Source organism: Rhinopithecus roxellana, chromosome 19, assembly GCF_007565055.1.
Source record: "Rhinopithecus roxellana isolate Shanxi Qingling chromosome 19, ASM756505v1, whole genome shotgun sequence".
Lineage (NCBI taxonomy): Eukaryota > Metazoa > Chordata > Mammalia > Primates > Cercopithecidae > Rhinopithecus > Rhinopithecus roxellana.
This window is the reverse complement of record NC_044567.1, coordinates 17,631,592-17,652,782: the sequence shown is the minus strand read 5'-3', so window position 1 is coordinate 17,652,782 and position 21,191 is coordinate 17,631,592. Positions and strand designations below refer to the sequence as shown.

At 52.9% G+C, this 21,191-nt stretch overlaps 1 protein-coding gene across 4 annotated transcripts; it reads right to left on the bottom strand.

The window, feature by feature from the left end:
* Window positions 1-1,445: 1,445 nt before the first annotated feature.
* On the bottom strand, window positions 1,446-19,994 carry LOC104672488 (galectin-9). Of its 4 annotated transcripts, none has more exons than XM_030924043.1 (11): window positions 19,842-19,986; window positions 12,938-13,029; window positions 10,215-10,416; window positions 8,637-8,747; window positions 7,381-7,476; window positions 5,663-5,698; window positions 5,095-5,145; window positions 4,419-4,460; window positions 3,876-3,964; window positions 3,562-3,724; window positions 1,446-2,169 (listed from the first exon to the last, which is right to left on the bottom strand). In XM_030924043.1, the coding sequence occupies exons 1-11, from the start codon at window positions 19,878-19,880 to the stop codon at window positions 2,023-2,025; spliced, it is 1,068 nt and encodes a 355-aa protein (XP_030779903.1). In that variant the 5' UTR covers window positions 19,881-19,986; the 3' UTR covers window positions 1,446-2,022. The 4 variants fall into 4 exon arrangements, with proteins under 4 accessions (XP_030779903.1, XP_030779905.1, XP_030779904.1 ...); XM_030924045.1 differs by lacking the exon at window positions 19,842-19,986 and adding an exon at window positions 18,674-18,692; XM_030924044.1 differs by lacking the exon at window positions 7,381-7,476 and having other exon boundaries at window positions 19,842-19,994.
* Between the last annotated feature and the right edge of the window lie 1,197 nt (window positions 19,995-21,191).

Genomic DNA, 21,191 nt, shown 5'->3' with positions numbered 1-21,191 from the left:
TGAATTTGTCTCATATGGATGTGACCCCTGGGAAGGCAGCATGTCCAGGCAAGTGTGAGCCACTGCATCCTCTTCCAAGGGACTGGGGACCCTCCTGGGTTTGGAGCTAGCCAAGGAAGGCTTCTTAAGAGACTGAGCCCCATTTCCTTCTCCTGGTCAGAACCAATGAAGGAGCTCAGCAGGGGCCGCTGGGGTCCTGGCAACACATGCCTCCCAGCTCGGGTTTGGTGTCTGCCTCCTGGCTGCCCTGGCCGACTTTGCCCCTCTCTCTTCCCTCCCCTTTCTAGCAGCAGAGTTTCAGGTGGCAGGAGAAGGTGCATTACCAACCTCAGACTCCAGAAAAGCTCTGTGCCCTGCGCAACAGCTGTGCATCTCAGCAACATGGCCAGGAGTCCACTCCTGTACCAGGGCTTCCCAGGTTTGTTTTTTGTTGTTGTTGTGCTGTGTTTTGTTTTGTTTTGTTTTAATTTTGAGACAGAGTTTCGCCCTTGTCACCCAGGCTGGAGTGCAATGGCGCATTATCTATTGGCTCAATGCAACATCTACCTCCTGGGTTCAAGCAATTCTCCCGTCTCAGCTTCCTGAGTAGCTGGGATTACAGGTGCCTGCCACCACGTCCGGCTAATTTTTTTTTTTTTTTTTTAATTTTTACTAGAGACAGAGTTTTGTCACGTTAGCCAATCTGGTCGCGAACTCCTGATCTCAGGTGATCTGCCTGAGGTGAGCTCCACACAACACCCTGGGGTGTTGTGAAAACGAAGACTCTGATCTCTTCGGTAGGTGTGTGTGGAGGGGCGGGGGGTGCGCAGGATCGCAGGATGCCGCGTTTCCAACAAGCTCCCAGTTGCTGCTGGTGCCACCGCTCCGAGGACTACACTGGGACCTGAGGAACTGAATTCTTGCTGGGCCGAGCAGGATGTGTTGGCATCACGTGGACATGGAGCTGGGCTGCCTGGCAGTGGCCCAGTGGCTGACAGAACCCCACACATGGACACAGAGCCACTTTTCTCACACAAGCCCTAACCCCTAATGCCAGGGAGACCCAAAATGGAACACACACCCAGACAGTGCTTTGGATCGACTTCTCCTGACACCCCTTCCCCAAGCCACCTCCTCCCACTGGGATGCCAGGTCTGAGGAGCCAGCTCTGGCCCTGCTGTGGCCCTCACAGGCTCTGCCCCAGCCCCTCTCCCATCTTGGAGGCATGGGGTTGTTTCCTGGGGTCCCCCATTACCACCTTTCCTGTGTCCGAGACTCCTGCCCAAAAGGCTAGAGCACCAGCCTGCTTTCTCCAACACCCTCTGGGAGGAGGTGTGAGGTCAGGACCCCCTGCCCAAAGGGAGTCCACGCTCTCCCATCCCACTCCTCTCAGCAGTCCCCCCCGCCCGATTCCACAGACTCCAAAATGTCTCCAAATGAATTAAAGAAGCCACGGTCAACCCACATGAATGTGCCAACAAGCATTTTCATTTCTTTATTTCAAGGACACTGGGAAAGGAGCCAGTCCCCTGAAGATAACACTCCGGTCAGTTGGTGGAGGCCAGTGGGATGCCATCAGGCCTGCTTTCCAGGAGGGGGTGAAGGGTTGCTGCAGGGTGCAAGGTGAGAGTGAAGTTAAAGGTCAGAGAGGAGGGGCTGAGGAGGCCACCTCCCACCAGGAGTAGATAGCTGGTGGCTTGGGACTGGGGTGGAGCCGCCTGGGGGATGGGAGGGGACTGAGCATGGACCTTCATCTTCACTGCCCACTCCTCCCTCTCCCTGGCTGTGCCCGCCTCCTGGGATGGTAGGATTTGGGCAGCTGGAGCCCCAGGTGCTGCCGCGGCTGAGGAAGGCAATCCCGGTCAGCTGCCTTCTCTGTTCCAGGGTGGCTGTAGCCAAAAGCAGGACCAGACAAGGGCATGGCCTCTGCATTAAAGCCCAGATCCCAGGCAGGGTTGGAAAGGCTGGGCCTGGGACGTGGGGATGATGAGAAGACCCAGACTGCCCCCCACCCCAGCCCCGGTCCCAGGGCCAGGGAGCCGCCTATGTCTGCACGTGGGTCAGCTGGATGTCGCCCCCCACTTCCAGTTTGTTGATGGTGGGCAGGTTCCTCAGGCGATGGTAATATTCAAACAGGTGCTGACCATCCACGGCCACCTTGAGGCAGTGCGCGTCACACAAGATCCACACCTGTGCAGAGATCATGCTGTTTGCACTACACTTGGGAAGTCCTCCACTCATGCTGCAGCCTCCTGTCTCCCTCCCTCCTTCCCTCCTCAGACGTTAATAAGCCCCTCACCTGCGCTCCATCCCCACTGAGCGACGACGCTTCACTAAACAGGCTGTGCGTGCTCCTTCCCTTGTACTGTTCCCTGGCCTACAATACTGTTCCCACCCCATCAGGGACAGGAGCGCTGGCCTGTGCTGTCTGCATCCCTCGGGCCCAGCACACAGGAGTGCTCCGGGCCTGGGCTCCTGCAGCATCAGCCTCCTAACTTGTCTTTTCCACCCCAATGCCTTCTCCATGAGGCAGTCAGGGTACAAATGTTAAAACCTCCTTCCCTTCGCAATAGCTAACACTCCTATCACACACGCCATGTGCCAGGCACTGTCCTACGCATGCTACAGATACTGTCTCATTCCATTCTTACAACTCAAGGAAATTCACGATTTTTAGCTCTGTTTTGTAGATGAGGAAACTGAAGCATAGAATAGTTAAGTCACTTGCCTGAGGTCACACAGCTGTCCACAAATCAAAGAATGTTGCTCCCTGGCTTGAAACACTCCTGTGTGGCTTTTCACTGTGTTAATCCAAGCTCCTTTCCATGGCTGCAAAGCCCTACATCAGCCATTTTCAACTGATTGCAGAGTATAATCACTTAAGGCATATTTTAAAAATGCGAATGCCCAGCTGACCGCCTCGCTGGCCTGGGCTGGGCCCCAGCACTGATATTTCCTTTGTAAGCTCCCTGGGTGGTTTGAATGTGTAGTCAGGGCGGAGCACGCCCGCCTGCTGTTCCTGGACAGGCCACACCCGCGCCTCTGCACTTTGGCCCTCGCTGCCCCCCCAGGCTCGCTCTATCTCATCGCTCTGTTTTGCTTTGTGCGTGGCACTGTTGTTATCTGTGACAATCTCTCCATGCTTTAGTTTCCTTGTTCCTTTGCCACCTAAACTGTAAACTCCCTGGAGGCAGGACCCGGTCTGCCTGCTTCATGACTGCGCCCCCAGCACGCGGGCTGCTTCCTGCACAAAGCGGGCGACAAGAAAATCATTGTTGAATGAATAAGTGAAGAAATGAAAAACACCTCCTTCTTGGATCTGATTTGACACTGGCTGTGTGACCGCAAGCAAATAACTGCACTTCTGAGTTTCTTTCCTCATCTGAAAAAGCAGATCCCAACACTTCCTTCATGCAGGAAAATAATGATAGTAATAATAATTTCTTGGCCACCTTCTCTTCTTCTGGGTCCTCATCCCGGAGGCATCAGCCCCCATCCTGTTCAAGGCACCCCAGACCTCCTTTACCCCTCCCCCTGTACACCCATAGGAGCCTCTCCAAGCTCCAGACTGCGGCGCCTTACCGAGAAGCTCTGGCCTCGGACAAAGGGCATTTTTCGGGGCAGACTTCGCTCCTCAGACCCCCAAGAGTTGTTGATCTGGGTGTTGCGGACCACAGCGTTCTCATCAAAACGGGGGTTCAGGTGGAAGGCGATGTGGCTCCCAGAGCACAGGTTGATGTGGAACCTGGGGTGGGCGGCCCACCTGAACCTTTGTCCTCTGAGTTCTGAGCCCCATTTCCTCCCCGTCATCTGCAGCCTGCCCAAAGCCAGGGGAATGGCTGGAATGACCTTGAAGGGCTCTCTCTTCCCAGAGGTTACTGGAGCCCTTGGCTTACCTCTGAGCACTGGGCAGGACAGTGCCCGACAGGATGATGGACTTGGATGGATACAGCCCTCCCGGAATGGTGGTGACAAAAGGCATTGGCTGTGGGAAGGAGGGGGACAGAGCAGCCAGTGACAGCCAGGGCAGCCACTACACGGAAGGGGAAGACTGTACCAGTTCCCATGAATCTGGGCTGTCAGCTGAGAAGAAGCCCGTGATATCTTTACTTGGTTCCGTAAAAGCCAAAGGAAAACTTTCCAGTACTCCTCAAATTCATGGGCTTAGATTAGCGTCATGAAAGGAACTTTGGCCAAACACAACAAGACTCGTGGGGTGAAAAGGGAGGGCCATGCAATGTGCTCACATTGACATGACAGTTTTAAGGTTGAAAGCTCCTCTCCACATTCTTCTAATTCACTGGGATGCTTTGAAGCCCTTCAGCTTACCGAAGGACCGCTTTTCATTTTTCAAGGCAGTGGATACCCCCGCAGCAGCTCTTCACCCCCAGCCTGCCCACCACAAACAGAACCTCTGCCCTCCCTGAGAAACCACTTACATAGGCAGAGTGGGGGTACATCACAGGTGGGAGGGCGGGAGTCTGTTGAAAAGAAACCAGGAAATTCAGTGGGAGAGCGCATGTGTGCACGAGCACTCACCCACGCGCACCCACACATTCTAGAGGGGGCTCCACTGTGAGGCTGACCTCGTGAGGCTTTGGCCCTTGGACTCTCCCGTCCACCTCCCTTTTCATGTTAGCCTTCCTGGAACTTCCTGCCGTGTTCCCGGACCCCACCACGGTCACCTGCCCCTCAACCCCTCCACAGGCAGCCCCACTAACGCTAAACTCCTGGCCTGATTTGCACCATCAGGAGAACAGCTTAAGCCTGTGATCAGTAGTGACATCCCGGGGACCCAGGATGCAGGGCCAGGAACCTCACATCCGGGTGCTGGGGCCACTGCACTCCCCACTTGGTGACAGGTGGACCAGTTTCCCTCCTGGTCTCTAGGGAACCTGCCTCTTCCACCACTGGATAAATCCTGCTTCTTCCAGAATCTCTGCTGTCCCAAGAACAGCTTTAGCCACATGTCACCTGAGCCAAGGACTCAGCCCCTAGTGTCCCCATCCTCCTTGCTAAACCGCTTTCTTCCCAACTCTAGGGCTCTAGGGAGTTTAGTTCTTGGTGAAGGAGGACACTGTGCAGCTATGAACTGGCCAGAACTTGTAGACTTACAGAGAACATCTGTCCAGGGGTGCTCTGCACCGTGTGGATGACTGTCTGGATCTGGAAGAAAGAAACCAGGTCTCATCCAGGCTCTCCCATGTGAAGACCACCAGCTCCCACCAGAGGGCGCCACACGGCAGGCACCTCCAGGGGGTGTCATCAGCCCAATGGCCCCACAGACCCCACAGAGGGTGGGTCCAGGTGTTTCTTCTCTCAAGGGGATGAGGGAGGGCAAAGGTTAGAACCCTGGAGAAGACAGATGGGGACGCTGGTGGCTCTGGCCCATCTTTCCTCTCAGGGAAACGTCTCTCAGCCTAGCCTCCCTTTGCAGGTGGGAGAAGGGAATGCGGGACACGGTCTTCCGTGGCTGCCCACAGGGTGGCAACTGAGGTTGCTTCATCACGGCCAGCCAACCACATCCAACCCCTACCTCGCCAGGCTGGGCAGACGGTCAAGGGCCTGGCCTCTGCCCGCCCCACTCCCAATGGGAGAGGCCCAATGCCTGGCCCTGCCTCCTCCATGAGCCCAGAAGAAGAGCCAAAATCAAAAGGATCCAAAAAGAAAGCAAGAGACTTACAATGGGAGCCGGGTTGGCAGGCCGCACGCCGGGAGGCTGGAGGGGTGAGGAGAGTCAGAACGGTGGTTATCACAGGTACCACAGAACGCAAAGAGACAATGGCAGAACTCCAGGGAGGCTCTTGTGCTCAGAAATGCCTCCCCAGACACACGCGCCTCCCTCTTGCTCCCAAGCAAGCCTTCCTGAGCCCGTGGCACCCAGATTTTTACCCCCAGGTGCCCAGGGCTTTGGGGTTGGGGGATAGGGTATCCCCATTGGTTCCTCTCGAGAGAGAGGAGGCTGGGTTTGTTGGAGACCTCACTGCTTTCTGTAGTTTCCACAGCCAAGAGCATTACTTCCAGTGCCATATTTCACCCGAAAGGTGAGAAGTGGTATTTGTTGAAGGCCTACTGTGGATCGATTCCTGGGCTTCAGTGTTTTCCAACGAGGGAAGCAGCCTCAGCTCCTGTGTCACTGGTGAGGCAATGAGGCTCAGAAAGATTAAGCAACTTGCCCAAGCTCGCCCAGGTGGAAGGGATCAAATCCAAAACGGCTGCCAGTTCTGTCTGACTGTATCCAGTACACTTTCTATCCTCCCCAGCACCAGGGCTAGGGCCAAAGTTGGGTTGACCTGCGAAAGTTCCCTGGGGCTCAACCAGTCCTGAAGTCAGCGAGGCAGGAGGCAGGTGCCCTGTCTGTACCGTGATGGGCCATAGGAAGACTGTGTAGACAAAGCGCCCCTCCTCCCAGTCCCCACTGCTTGAGTGGCCAGAGGAAGTGCTGCTCGCCTCCTTGTCCTGGATCCTGCCCCACCCAGTAGACTGTTCTTGCCCTGGCTGGTATCCCATTCTCCCTGGTTGTGAGAACCACATTCCACATTCATTCATTCTCTGAGCCCCTACTGAGTGCCAGGCACTCTGCAAATGAATAAGCCATGGTCCTAGCCCTCTGGGGCCTCATGGGCATAGGGAGATGGGGTAGAGTGACAGGGACAGACACGCAAACACAGTTACAATGGGGTGCTGTGAACTGGCATGGCACAGATATGTACAGACTCCATGGGGACATGGCAGGAGCGTCCAACAATATTCCGGGCAGGGAGGACTCCCAGAGGAGAGACACTTAGGCAGAGCATGGAAGGGCAATTAGGTGTGTGCTGGGGGCAGGCTGGCAGAGGGTGCTTCCGGGACCAGGGACAGCATATGCAAAAGCATGGTGGCCCGAGGGCCTCGTGTGAGCTGCAGAGGCTGCATGAGCTTCGTGGGTTGGGGGTGAGGCAGGGAGGTTGACTGGGGCCAGACTCGGGAGGAATCTGTATGCCCTGCTGGGGAATTTGGGCTTTATCTGAAGGGCTTGGGGCTTTTAAGATTTTTAAGCAGGGAGAGGATGTGATCAGATTTGCTTATAAGAAGGTCACTGTGGCAGTGGTTAGGTGTGGGAGGTGGGGAACTGGACCCCTGTCGTCATGGTGAGGAATCCCAGAGGCCTGGGCCACGTTGGTGACTTTGGGAGGGAGATACATTGGTGCCTTGGAGAGACATAAAGAAGGGGGAGTGAAGAATCCAGGGTGACTCCCAGGTCCCCAGCTCTGGGTGCCCAGCGGACAGAGACAGGGAACTCTTGAGTGGGCAAGATGGTGCCTATAGGCCCTGATGACCTGCTGGCTGGGACCAGCCTCTCAGACCCTGGGTCCTTCCTGCTGTCTGCTCAGCCACCCAGGGCCTCTGTGTTGAACTCACTTTTTGTCTGCGCCCCCTGGGCCTGGGTGGGAAACAGACAGGCTGGGAGAACGGCACCATGGATAAGGCAGGCTGAACAGGGACTGTGCGGGGGTTCTGTTAAAACAAAAGGCACCGGCCGGTGAGGAAAAGCATTAATAGAGCCAAGGAGAAGCTGAAAGGCAGAGGCAGGGGCAAGAGGGAGAGACCAGGCAGGCAGGGGGATGCGGCAAGGGGGTTAGGGCCATGCCAAGGCGGGAGGGGAAAGGGCCAGGCTCTGGTGAGCAGCGCAGAGGGGCAGTCTCCCTCCAGCTCTTCCCTTCCACCAGTAGGGAAGAGAGTCAGGGAAGGAGGGAATGAGAGATGAGGACCAAAAGGTGAGGAGCCCAGATTTGCTGAGGGCCTACTGTGTGCTTCACTCATCTCAGGGAGCTCCCTCAAATGCCAAAAGGGTAACAGCAGCTCCCATCCAGCTGCCGGTGCCCTGCGGGAATGTGGGCCCAGCATACCCTCATCTTCCCATTTTTCACATGGTATTGGTATCTCCTGAACTTCTTTAGTTTTATTTATTTAATTTTATTATTTAAACAAATTTTTTTTGGAGACAGGGTCTTGCTATGTTGCCCAGGCGCAACTCGAATTCCTGGGCCCAAGCGATTCTCCCACCTCAGCCTCTTGAGTAGCCAGGATTGCAGACCTCCACCACCATAGCCGGCTCTCCTGACCATTTAGATGTTGGCAACACATTCAAAGTTTTTAAAACACAGAGGTCAAACCTACCCTGGTGTGGGTCCAGGGGGGCCATTGTGTGACCTCTGACATCTGTCTCCTCACTGAACCACACAACCACCCACGGGGGGCAGGCAATGACCCTGCTCATTCTACAGATGAGGAAACCGAGGCTGAGAGAGGCAAAGTCGCTTATCTGAGATCCCACAGATGATGAATGGCAGAGCTGGGAATCTGAACTGGATTCAGCTTGGTTCCTGAGCCTGGGCTCTTTCTAGAACAATATGGCCTCCTTACCAGGATGGAAATTGAGGGATGAAGAGAAAGGGGTAGCCGAGGAGCCTGGGAGACCAAGGCAGGTGACACAGAAGGAGGGGCAGAGTGACAGAGGAGAAGGGGCGGGCAGGCACTGGGACAGGGAAGCAGAGGTTGTCCCCAGAGTCACCTGGGTGGGAGATTGGCTTGGGTCCACCCAGCAGGGCCTAGGCACAGCTACACTGGGCCCTGGATCCCAGCCCCGGGGACCGGTGCCAGGTGGACAGTCTGACCTGGAAGCTGATGTAGGACAGCTGCACAGAGCCATTGACGGAGATGGTGTCCACACGGTGGAAGGGCACGCGGTGGAAATACTGCACGAAGAGGCTCCCGTTCACCATCACCTGCCAGAGGAGAGCACGTGTTCCGGGGGAGGCGCCCCAGGCCGGGATGGGGACCCCGCCCCGCGCTCCTGGACCCTCCTTCTAGAAAATGAAGACCTGAGTCTGGGCCTCACTGTGGGGCCAGTTACAGGAACGTGTGTGACCCGAAGGGCGTCAACCCGAGTCTCTACTGGGCCCCAGTGGTTGGGCTTTTCGTTCTTCTGGTTGTTTACTGCAGTAGGTTTGTCTTTCTAGTCTTAGCTCACCTGGGGCTTCATTTATTTATTATTTATTTTTCCTTTCAACTTTTTGGGTTTTTTTTGAGACAGAATGTCACTCTGTCACCCAGGCTGGAGCACAGTGGTTCAAGCGATTCTCCTGTCTCAGCCTCCTGAGGACCTGGGATTACAGGCGCTCACCACCATGCCCAGCTAATTTTTGTATTTTTAGTAGAGACAGGGTTTCACCATGTTGGCCAGGCTGGTCTTGAACTCCTGACCTCAAGTGATCCGTCCTCCTCAGCCTCCCAAAGTGCTTGGATTATAGGGGTGAGCCACCGTGCTCAGCCCCTTCAACTTTTATTTTAAGTTCCAGGGTACGAGTATAGGATGTGCAGATTTGCTAACTAGGTAAATGTGTGCCATGGTGTTTTGCTGCACAGATCAACCCATCACCTTGGTATCAAGCCCAGCATCCATTAGCTAATCTTCCTGATGCTCTCCTTCCCTGACCAGGCCCCAGTGTGTGTTGTTTCCCCCCTTGTGTTCATGTGTTCTCATCATTCAGCTCCTACTTATAAGTGAGAACATGCGGTGTTTGCTTTTCTGCTCCTGCGATAGTTTGTTGAGCATAAAAGCTTCCAGCTCCATCCATGTTCCTGCAAAGGACATGATCTCATTCTTTTTTATGACTGCAGGGGTATTATTTAAATATGCATAAAATACTCATGGGGAACAGAGGAGAGGTGACCTCGGGTTTCATACTGCGTGGATGGGAACATCCTTATCTCAGATAAGCATACTCAGACTGACTTACCCACGGGCTTCTCAAGCCCAGAGACCTACTCTGCTTGCAAAGGTAATTTGCAATGTGCTTACAAAACCATACCCTTAATAGACCCTGGATAAAGGCTGGAACAATGTCGCTGAAAAATAAATGTTACCAGCGACCTGGAGAGGAGGAATGGTGACAGCAGAGGAATGGAATGAGCTTGGAATTCAAAGACACACAACACCAAACAGCAACGTGATGACTCCTCTAGTTCTTATTTTCAGAGTAAAAGAAGCAGCAGGCGCACCTGTAGATCCAGGTGAAGGTGCAGAAGGAGACTACGCAGCCATGGGTAACACCTTACAAGGAAATGGTCGTGTTATCTGTATAGTGGTGTCACTCTGGCTGAATGTCAATTAAAGTGATTACTTAAAGGCTATTCACCTGATAGGGCTGAGGGCCCCGGGGGTGAGAGGTGGGGAGGAGATTCCTGCTCACCTTGAAATCCGAGCTCTGCACCAGGAAGCAGAGGTCAAAGGGCATCCCCTTCTGGAGGGGCATGTGCATCTTCCTCTCCTCGGTCCCCCAGCTTCCATTCTGCCTTGTGTTGCACACCACGTACCCTCCGTCTTCAAACCGAGGGTTGAAGTGGAAGGCAATGTCATCTCCACTGAAGCCGGTCTGAAAGTTCACAGCAAACCTAGGCCCAGGAAAAGCAAACGGTCTTCTGTGGCATGGTTTATTGCCAGGGATAGGCACAGGAGCACCTGTGCTTTGCATTTGTCTGGATCTTGCACACAACCTGCATGGCAGAGACTGCTTGGTTGGCATCGTTTTTGTTTCTCTAATTTGGATCTAATGTGTTTTTGTTTTAATTATTACATGTTGCCTTTACAGCATGATTTGCTAAAAATAAGTAGAAAATGGTTAAGGCAAAGTGCTGGTATTAGCGAACAGGAAGCATAGTTCTTGGAAAGTGATTACCTATTGGTACCAAAGATGGACGTCGCGAAGCATGCCTAGAAGAGACAGCCTCCCGTGCCAGTGGACACTTGTTGGAGGCCAGCACTTGCCTGACTAAGTGGGAAAGAAGAGAACAAATGTAAAGAGCATGTGAAATTGGGGCTGGACGCAGAGGCCAAAGCGGGTGGATCACTTGAGCCCAGGAGTTCGAGACCAGCCTGGGCAACATAGCAAGATCTCATCTCTACTTTAAAAATAGAAAAAATTGGCCAGGCGTGGTGGCTCATATCTGTAATCCCAGCACTTTGGGAGGCTGAGGTGGGTGGATCACGAGGTCTGGAGTTCACGACCATCCTGGCCAACATGGTGAAACCCCGTCTCCATTAAAAATACAAAAAATGAGCCGGGCATGGTGGCACGCACCTGTAGTCCCAGCTACTCAGGAGGCTGAGGCAGGAGAATTGCTTGAACTCGGGAGGCAGAGGTTGCAGTAAGCCCAGATAGCACCACTGCACTCCAGCCTGGTGACAGGGCAAGACTCCATCTCAAAAAAAAAAAAAATTAATTAGCTGGGCATCATAGTGCACTCCTGTAGTCCCAGCTGTTCTGGAGGCTGAGATGGGAGGATTGCTCAAGCCCAGGAATTCAAGGCTGCAGTGAGCTACGATCATACCACTGCACTCCAGTCTGAGTAAAAGAAAAAAAGTCGGCCGGGCGCGGTGGCTCAAGCCTGTAATCCCAGCACTTTGGGAGGCCGAGACGGGCGGATCACGAGGTCAGGAGATCGAGACCATCCTGGCTAACACGGTGAAACCCCGTCTCTACTAAAAAATACAAAAAACTAGCCGGGCGAGGTGGCGGGCGCCTGCAGTCCCAGCTACTCGGGAGGCTGAGGCAGGAGAATGACGTGAACCCGGGAGGCGGAGCTTGCAGTGAGCTGAGATCTGGCCACTGCACTCCAGCCTGGGTGACAGAGCGAGACTCCGTCTCAAAAAAAAAAAAAAAAAAGAAAAAAAAGAAAAAAAGTCCCTGTCTCAAAAGAAAAAAATTAGTTAATTAAATGAATAAATGGAGAAGATTGCATTTGAAATATCTCTGCTTGTATTTTTTCCTTTGGAGTCCTTCAGCTTCATCCCTGTAGTCCTTTGGAAATTCCTGCCCCAAGGAAGGGAGAGGCAGAAAGCTCCTGAGAGGAGAGGGTCCTCTGAGGTAGGATCTGTCTATTCCACAGGATGGGAGTGGGAAGCCCTCCTGGTGCTGGGAGGTGGGGCAGGTGGAGGGAGAGGGAGAGAGGAAGGGGTGGAAGATGAGAGGCATGGTCCTGATTCCCCTGGTTGGAGGGTTCAGGGGGATCAGGGGCCTCCCTGCCCTTGGCATCTCCTGGGGGCACTGCAGGCTCTCAGAGAAGTCCCATAGCAGGATGGCAATGGCGGAGGAGGTCACCAAGAATCTAGGTGGCCGAGCTGAGGTTGAGCTGGGATCTGCGAGGCCCAGAAGGTCCTAAGGAGAGGTCCCCTGGGACCTTGGAGAACAAGCCATGAGACCAGAGGTTCTTCTGTGGGCCCCACAGACTTCAGCAGGCAGCCACCCGTGGTCTCCCACCAAGCCAGGAGAAAGCTGCACACCTCTGTGCCACCCGGTTGGGGTGCCTCAGCAGGGGTCAGCCAGACCTCCGTGAGGGTCGGGGGCCTTCCCAGCCACTGAGAAGCCATGTAAGCTCCTCTTTGTTCCCAGACAGCCCACCTTGGGAGGGAGGAGGGGGTGGGAAACAGCCCTGATAGAATGTTAATATTTTAATTGACTTAGTAGTTTCTAGAAAAGGCCTTGAAACCAAAAGAGACCAAATTACTTTTGATGGCGATTTTCAATATTTTCACATCAGCAGAAGGAGAGCTTCAGAGTGGATTGAGAGCAGTGATGGGAAATGGAGGAAGTCTGATTTTTGTAACTCTTAGTCACAGTGTGCAGGGTTCAACCCAGAACATAATCCTCCAACTCTGACCATCCCACTCCCTCCTTAGACCACCAGTTTCCAGGGCCCCATTCATCCCAGAGTCCAGGTTAATGGCACCCCTGGCTGCAGGTTGTGCCTGTGGAGTGCTGTCCTGTGGCATGGGTTAGGGACGCTTTGGGCCTCCCCTGAGCCAGGCACGTGAGCTTGGATGTTGTCTGAACTAACCCAGGCTCCCAGGCACAGTGGTTTACTAAGGGATGAGGCTGGAGTGAAACATTTCCATCCATTACACACACACACACACCTGCTTCCACTGGAGCTGAGAACAGTCCCATTGACAGTGATCTGAAGTCCGTCCTGGAGACCCCCTTGGATAGTTCCAGAAAAGGGGACGGCCTGCAGGGAGAAGGTGTGGGGCTGTCAGTGAGGTGGCCGGCCTCCCGTCTGCTGCCCTCCAGCGCTAGTCAGTGGCCGGCCTGGGTATGACAGCGCCATGCAAGGGGATGGGGTGCGGCTGTGACCAGGACAGACAGAGTCTCAGCCCCACGGGTTTTAGGGTCCTGTGTGGAGGCAGACACAAATCCAATTAGTTACTCAGACAGTCTAAGCTTGTGATAAGGAGAAGCCTGGCCCTGAGAGGACACAACAGGGAGCTGAGCTTGTGTGAGAGCCCGAGAGGCAGTGGAGGCTGCATCAGGAACGCACCAGGCTGAAGGCCTTCCTTCCAGGCAGGGAAGTAGCAGGCAGACACCCTGGGCTGGTAAGGAACTAGGTAGTAATGGGGGCTGCTGGACCTCATGCCAAGCTCCCAGCAAAGTGCCCAGGGCCCTGGCTGGGGACTCAGGAGGCTCAAGGGGCCAAAGAGACCCATCAGGGATCTGGAGGGTCAATCTTTGACTTGCCCAAGAGGGTCAAGAGGAAGCCATCCCCCTCTCCCCACCACCACCATATAACAATGGCCACTGTGACCTTTGCCCTCCTGGCCGTCTTCAGCAGAGCCTCTTCCCAGATGCCCTCTGTAGTCGTGGGGCAGCCCCCTCCTCTGCTTCTGCCCCCGGGCTCCCCATTCCTTCCCTCAGGCCCTCAGCAGCCCCAAGCCCTAGAGTAGTTTCCCCACCCATCCCAGGCCCCACGGGCTACCACTTTGTCAAATTCTCTGTCCGGGGCTCTTTAAAGGAGCGATGGGCCATGGTGAGGATGCATCACTTCAGAGTCAGGTCTGAATCCTAGCTCTGCTGCTCATGACCTGAGTGGCCTTGGGAAGCCTACTTCACCTTTCTTTGCCTCAGTTTCCTCATCTGTAAAATGGGAAGGTGTTTCACCTGCGCCATATGATTGATGATTTTGTGAGAAAAGGCCTGTGATGGAAGAGACTGGCACATAGGAGATGCTTCTCCACTGTCACCCACCCTCCACCTTGGTCTCTCTGAGCAAAATTCACAAACTGGTACTTCCAGTTTTCAAAGTTTATTCTGAAATGCCTCATACCCAGTGTGGTTCTATAACCTGCATTAAAGCACAGTTCTATCTCCTGGCTGATTTTCACATTCTTCAAGTTTTTAATGTCTTCTCTAATATCTCCTTTAGGTCAATTTCCAACACAAATTAAATGCCTAAAGGAGCCAGGCACGTGATGTGTTATGAGTCAGACGGCCAGGTAGGGAGTGGTAGGGACTGTGGCAAAGTAGATGTCACACCCCTCATCTAAAAAGTCAACATCTACTCAGCGCTAACCAGTGATTACCATCTGGGCCCAGGATTGGCAGAGCTTCCAAATTTTTAAGAGAAGACAGAAATCTGGATTTTTTTTCTATAAAACTTTCTAATTTCTAGGGGGAAAAAATTTGTCAAAAAGGATTATGTAAAAGTTCCTGGCTGGGCACAGTGGCTCACATCTATAATCCCAGCACTTTGGCAGGCTGAGGCAGAAGGATCACTTGAGCCCAGGAGTTTGAGGCCGGCCTGGGAAACATAATGGGACCCCCATCTCTACAAAAAATAAAAAAAATTAGCCAGGTGTGGTGGTGCACACCTTTAACCCTAGTTACTTGGAAGGGTGAGGTGGGAGCATCCCTTGAGCCTGGGAGGTGGAGGCTGCAGTGAGCCATGATCACACCACTGCACTCCAGCCTGGACAACAAAACAAGATCCTGTCTCAAAGCCCCCCAAATTCCCATATTATAGAGATACACAGTGAAATATTTGCAGTGGAATGGTATCTCTGGATTTGCTTCCACATACCTGAAGGTGGGAAGGGAAGCAAGCAAGGGGGGGTATAGGATGAAGCAACATAGGCCTGGGTTGATCATTGTTGGAGCAGAGTGATGGTTGTGTGTTGTTGATAGTACAATTCTCTCTGCACGTTTGAATTTCCTATAATAACAAGTTAGAAGAAACACTGTGAAGGCCAAACAGAAAACACCTGCCAGCCAAGTTCAGCCTACTGGCCACTGCTTTCTGGTCTGTATTGTTGAGTTGTGTGACCACACAGAACCCTGGGAAACCCGTCCTAGCTCAGTGTACACACCTGGCACCGTGAAAGGCCCAGGAAATCTGGGATCTGATTCAGATAGACTCTGCTCCCCATGGATTTGAGGGGGGTGTCTTTTGTTGCCCCTCAGGTCAGGTCTGAACTCTGCCATTAAGTACTTTAGTGACCTCAAGCAAATCACAGCTTCTCTGCGTCTCTAACTTCTCTTTCTTTTCCCTGTCTACACTCGCAGTGTGGGGGAAGGAGAATCAGCCTGATCCAATTACGGACCAGCACAGGATTGGGAAGTCTGTTGTCCCTGAAAAAAAATGTCTGTGGAACATTTTTCCCCTTGTCTGTTTGTGGAGGCCTGTGATTCTCTCCAGAGCCTTTCATACTATCATGAGAGACAATGCTGAAAATACACACCCTCCTGGGAAGCATGCTGGCCTCCGCTTAAGCATATTCACACCACAGGGTCTAGAATTGAAGGCAGAGCGTGATGGACACGGGCTGGCAAGTACGCACAAGGCTGAACTAAGGAAGCCAGGAGGGAGAAAGAGCAAGTACAGATCATGGGGTGGGACAGAGCAGGCTAATCTCCAAGGCAACAAGTTCCCCAAAAAAGCTCTGTGAAGTTTCAAAATATCTTAATAGTGTCCCCACAATTCTGAAAAATGAGATTATTTATTCATTTATTTTTTTAGAGGTGGGTTCTCATTCTGTTCACCAGGCTGCAGTACAGTGAGGGGTGTGATCATGGTTCACTGCAGCCTCCACCCCTGCCTCAAGTAATCCTCCCGCCTCAACCTCCTGAATAGCTGGGACCAAATAGGTGCATGCCACCATGCCCCACTCATCTTAAAACTTTTTGTAAAGATGGGGTCTCTGTGTATTGCCCAGGCTAGCTCAAGTGATCTTTCTGGCTTGGCCTCCTGAAGGGCTGGGATTTCAGGCATGAACCACCATGCCTGGCCTGAAAAGTGAGTTTTTAAATTGAATATCATCCTACAAACAAGGTTATTCATTGCAGCATTATAACACAAAGGATTATAAAGCAAAACACTGGAAAGAGCTTAAAGTCCTCTGACAGGAAAAAGGTGAAATAAATTAGGGTATTTCCATATAATACATTCTGCGTAGCCTTAAAAAGAAAAGAAAAAGAGGAAGATGGAACTCTGAGCACTGATATGGAATGATGCCATTTATATAAAAGTGAATGGGGAAAGGCTAATGGATTTGCATTTATTTATTTATTTATAGATAAAATATCTCTGGAAGGATTTATAAGAAACTTATAACACTGGTTATCAGTGGGCCACCCCCCAGAATCATCCACATTTGAATCCCCAGCAACTGTGAATATGTTGTAGAAGGGACTTCACAGATGTGATTGAATTAATAATTTTGGCATGGGGAGATTGCCCTGATTTTAAAGGTGGTCCCAATGTGATCACAAGAGTCGTATAAAAGGGAGGCAGGAGGATCAGTGTCAGAGGTAGGAGATGTGACAACAGGAGCACAGATGCAAGAAGAAGCTGGTTTGCATTTTTTTTGTTTTGTTTGTTTGTTTGTTTGTTTTTTCGTTTTTTTGGGGTTTTTTTGAGACAGGATCTCACTGTCAGCCAGGCTGGAGTGTGTTGGCACGATCTCGGCTCACTACAGCCTCCACTTCTCCTGGCTTACGTGACTCCCTCCCCACCTCAGTCTCCCAGGTAGCTGGGACTACAGGCATGCACCACCATACCCAGCTAATTTTTATCTATCTTTTGTAGAGATGTGGTCTCACTTTGTGGCCCAGGCTGGGGTGGAACTCCTGGATTAAAGAGATCCTCCTGCCTCAGCTTCTCAAAATTCTGGAATTACAGGCATGAGCCACTGGGCCCAGCCGAAGCTGCTGGTTTTAAAGATGGCAGGAGGGGTCATAAGCCAAGGCATGAGGCAGCCTCTAGAAGCTGGAAAAGAAGCAGATTCTCCCCTGGAGCCTCCGGAAGGAAACAACCTTGCTGACGTGCTGATTTTAACATCTGACCTTCAGAATCATTAAGAGTATAAATTTGTTGTTTTAAGATTGGCCAGCCAAGGCTGCTGTGGAATTTAGATCTGTGTGTCCAGGAAACCCAGGAAAACAACCGGACCTACTTTTGTTCCATAGGGTGCAGGAGGATGGATTTTTACACTGGATTTATAGTCCCACGGGCCTGGGCTCATGTACACTAGCAATTCTGTTACTGGCCAAGTCGCTTGACCTGCCTGTGCCCCAGTTCCCTCCTCTGAATGGTAGAACAGTAACACCACCCAGCAGAGTTCTGGAGAGGACTGGGTGCGATGCCGTGTGCTGAGCCCCGATTCGTGCCGGCCTTGACAGTGCAGCTCTTTGCATGGAACGAATCGATCCCTCTGCTGAGTTAGAACTTGCTCTCTGTTCCTGGTTGTGCCCAGAGACCAGGGACTTTTCCTCCTCTTCTTATCTGGAAGTCTAGAGAGCAGAGCTGAGCCCTGTGAACCAAAATGTGGGCAGCCTCGTTCTGGACTCAGCATCACCAGAGGACACCCAGGCTTGGCCCCGACAGTGGGGAGCTCAGCCTGGCTGGCCAAGACTGCCCGCCAGCAGGAGGCCAGTACGTGGCTGTTAGCGAAGGTGCCCCGCTCCCTCAGAGCCTCCACCGTCCTGCTGGCCACCTTCCACGACACTTTGATTTTAGCCTTCTGACCTCCAACACTGTAAGAACAAATGTGTTGTTTTGAGGTTGATCAACTAAGGCTACTGTGGCATTTGGATCCATGTGTGTCCATGAGGGCTCTGGGCATGACCAGGAACATTTATCCTCACAGCAACCCCGGCCACTTTTACAGATGAGAAAACTGAGGCACAGAAAAGTTCAGTCACTTGCCCAAAGCTACACAGCTGGTCAGCAACAGAGCTGGGATTTGAACCCCAGCACCCACACTTCTAACCACCACACAGGCTTCCTCTCATGAGGAAGCTGAGAACATCCTTATTCCTGGCTCTCCCAGTGCTTCCTGGGCCACACAGCAGGTGGTTCCAGCTTCCCCACGGCCCTCCAAAGAGGCTGAGCTAGATGAGACCGGACAAGAAGAGGGAGTGAGGTTTCCAAGCCAGGCCCTCTTGGCACTCAGCCCTCCTCAGCAGGACAGTGAACTGCGTGACCTTTCCCCACTGTCGGCACGTGGAGGAAGCGTGGCTCCGACTGCCAGAGGGGTCACCGAGTGAGGCTTAAGTGTCCTAACCCAGGGGAGCCCTGTGGGGTAGAGGGGTGTTCTGGACACCCATGGGGGCTGCACTGACCGTCTTTCTTGTCTGGGCTCCAAGGCCCTGTTTTAACTCTCTGATGTCCACAGGAGAATTTTCCTTCTGAATCCAAAGATTAGAAAGTAAAAATCAGTCACTAGAATAATATTTCAGAACCTGGAAGAAGCTTTGGGATCCCCTCTCAGACAGAAAACCAGAGACAGGGTGACATGCCCAAAGTAGCACCTGCTGACCCTAAGACCCCCAACCTGCGGCCTGTTCCAGCTTCCCCCAGTCCCCATCTGTGCAGGTCCTACCTCAGGGGCCTCCACAGGGTGGCTGAGGGGTCATTGGTGTCAGCCAGGAGGAAACAGGCCTCCTTTCTCCACTCTTCCTCTGGAGTTTAGAAAGCAGAGCCGAACCCTGCAGACCAGAACCTAGGCAGCCTCATTCTGGATTCAGTGTCACCAGAGGGCACCCAAGCTCGACCCTGACCTCTGCTGAGGTGGGCCCTGGCAGCTTCCCTGCCTCCAGCACCCTGCCTCCCCACCCAGGAAGGGCCCATCAGCCCACCTCTCCAGCCCCTCAGGAAGCCAAGGCAGGGTGAGATCCAATGACAGGACCCGGCCCAGGACACAGTGACCCCTGAAGGTTCCTGGGCTCTTGGCGCTGCCACTCCCATCTGGGGACATTTGGCAACTGGCCTACACCTCCCTGAGCCTCAAATTTTCTCTGTATGAAGGGGACTCATAAATCTCACAGGGTTTCAGCAAGGCACCTGCCACCCTCTGACCCCACACTGCAGGGACAGTCCTCACCCCCTCTCATCTCTGAGACTGCCCCTCTGCAGATGCCCTGACATGCCCATGCCTGGTTAACTCTGCCTCACCCTTCAGAGCACAGACACCTCCTTGGGAGGCCTTCCCTGCTGCCCTCAGACTCCCAATAACACTAAACACTCCCAAAGTGTGTCAGGCACCGTTCAAACACACTAGATACACTACCTCCTTAATCCATATCCCAACCCTGGGAATGGGGGTGGCTCAAGTATTATTCCCACTTTACAGATATGGAAACTGAGGCCCAGAGACCACCAGCCAGTAAATGGTTGGACCCAGGGAGGCCATCTTCACAGTAAGCACCCTTAACTACCATGCCGGGTAGTGCCGGAAGCATGCTTGCTTCCTCTTTACATGAACCATCCCACTCTACATGTCTTCCCCTGAGCACACAGGACAGGACGGTACAGCTCAGTCAACACTGTCAACCCCATGACTCGTAGGGACGAGCATCCCTCCAGGCATGAGTGAGCTCAGCGTGGCACAGGTGTGCCAGGATGACCTCCACTGACATTTCTGCCCTGCTTGTGTTCTCTTTGGCATGCCCCCACCCCTATCTCCTGCCACCCAGGAGTTGCCTCCTCAGAGCCCCAGGGCTGTGTCCCCCTGGCTGAGGCAGCCCTGTGCCCACGGCCCTGGAACTCACTGGGCTCAGGTAGGGAGCCTGGGAACCGCTGAAGGCCATCTCTCCACCGCCTCTGTGGCCACCGCTGCCTTTCACACCTGCCAGGAAAGTCCTTTGCAGAGGAAATGACTTAACAAAGAAATAGAAACCAAAGCAACTTGGCTGTTACTCAATGGGGAGGAGCCAGCACCAAGAGGAAGTGGGTCCAGAGAGAGCGAGGTAGGGTGCTGGGTGAACTGCAGTGACGCTCACAGAGGGAAGTGGGAACTCCCAGTCCCAGTGACCTTTCCCTCCTCCCTCTCCTGTGCTCAACCCAAGCCTGGAGCATATTTGGTTCATAGAGGTCTACAATGCTTGACCACACTGACATGACAGCGAGTTGCCAGATGACACTGCCCAGAAGTATGTGGCTGTGTGTCCTAAGCACGCTTGGCCACGGAGTCCAGAAAATAATGGGGCTGGACGTTGCCTGTGCACAGTGTGCTAGTGGGGAAGGGCGGCTTCAACCCATTTTACATATAGAGAAGCTGAGGCTCAGAGTCTAAAGGGCATGCCCCAGGTCGCACAGCTAATTCGTGGCAGCCTGAGCTATATGAAGATTCTCAAGCTCTTCAAAAAGCGTTTCTCCTCTTTAAATTTATATTATTCATGTAAAAACATAATGATGTAGAGGGGAATATTTTGCAAGAAAAACACCATAATGAAGATTTTTATTCTAGAGTATGGGGTGCCCAGGAGCTTCTGATCCTCCCTCTCAGGGAATCTCGCTTTCTTCTCCTTCTCTTCTCTATCTTTATTTTCTGCGCTTTAGGATGGGGAGAGAAGTCTTGGACATAATAGAACATTTCAAGTGACATGGGGCTGGAAAGGAACATATGGCATGAACTGCCTTTAATTGGCTTCAGCACCTAGTTAGAAATAATTGGCCGAAACAGAGAATAACAGGATAGGCTGCAGAGGCAGGGAGGGAGCCATGAAATAAACTTACCTGAAGTTGACCAGGTCCCAGTGATGTGCTGGGGAGAAGGCCCAGAACTCAAGCTGGGGCTGGGCGGGTAAGGGCTGTACAGGCTCAAGGGGATGGCAGGTGCCCCAGGGCCATACATGAGTCTGCACCTCTCTTCCTTCCTGTGCTCTGCCTAGATGCACTAGAATTTGCAGACTAATTCCTTTGAGATGCTCCCATAGACTGAGGCCATGTGTGCTATCTGCACTCTCCATCCCTATTATGTTCCTGGATCAAGTAGAATTTGACCAGTTTAAGGAGTAGACAGTACAGGAGGAGCAGAAAGGAGAGAAAGGGAGGGAAATTCTTTGCAATCCTCTCGGACGCCATGGACACCAGGAACAATTTCATCATGCCACATCATT

Bases quoted from the DNA above. Each gene is read 5' to 3' on its own strand.
- LOC104672488 (XM_030924043.1), bottom strand. From the start codon at position 19,880: ATGGCCTTCAGCGGTTCCCAGGCTCCCTACCTGAGCCCA. The intron at 8,748-10,214 runs GTGAGCAGGAAT...CTCCTCTGGCAG, and splicing joins TGCAGAGCTCGGATTTCAAG to GTGATGGTGAACGGGAGCCT. The intron at 7,477-8,636 runs GTCAGACTGTCC...TTGTTTTAACAG, and splicing joins TGTCCTACATCAGCTTCCAG to AACCCCCGCACAGTCCCTGT.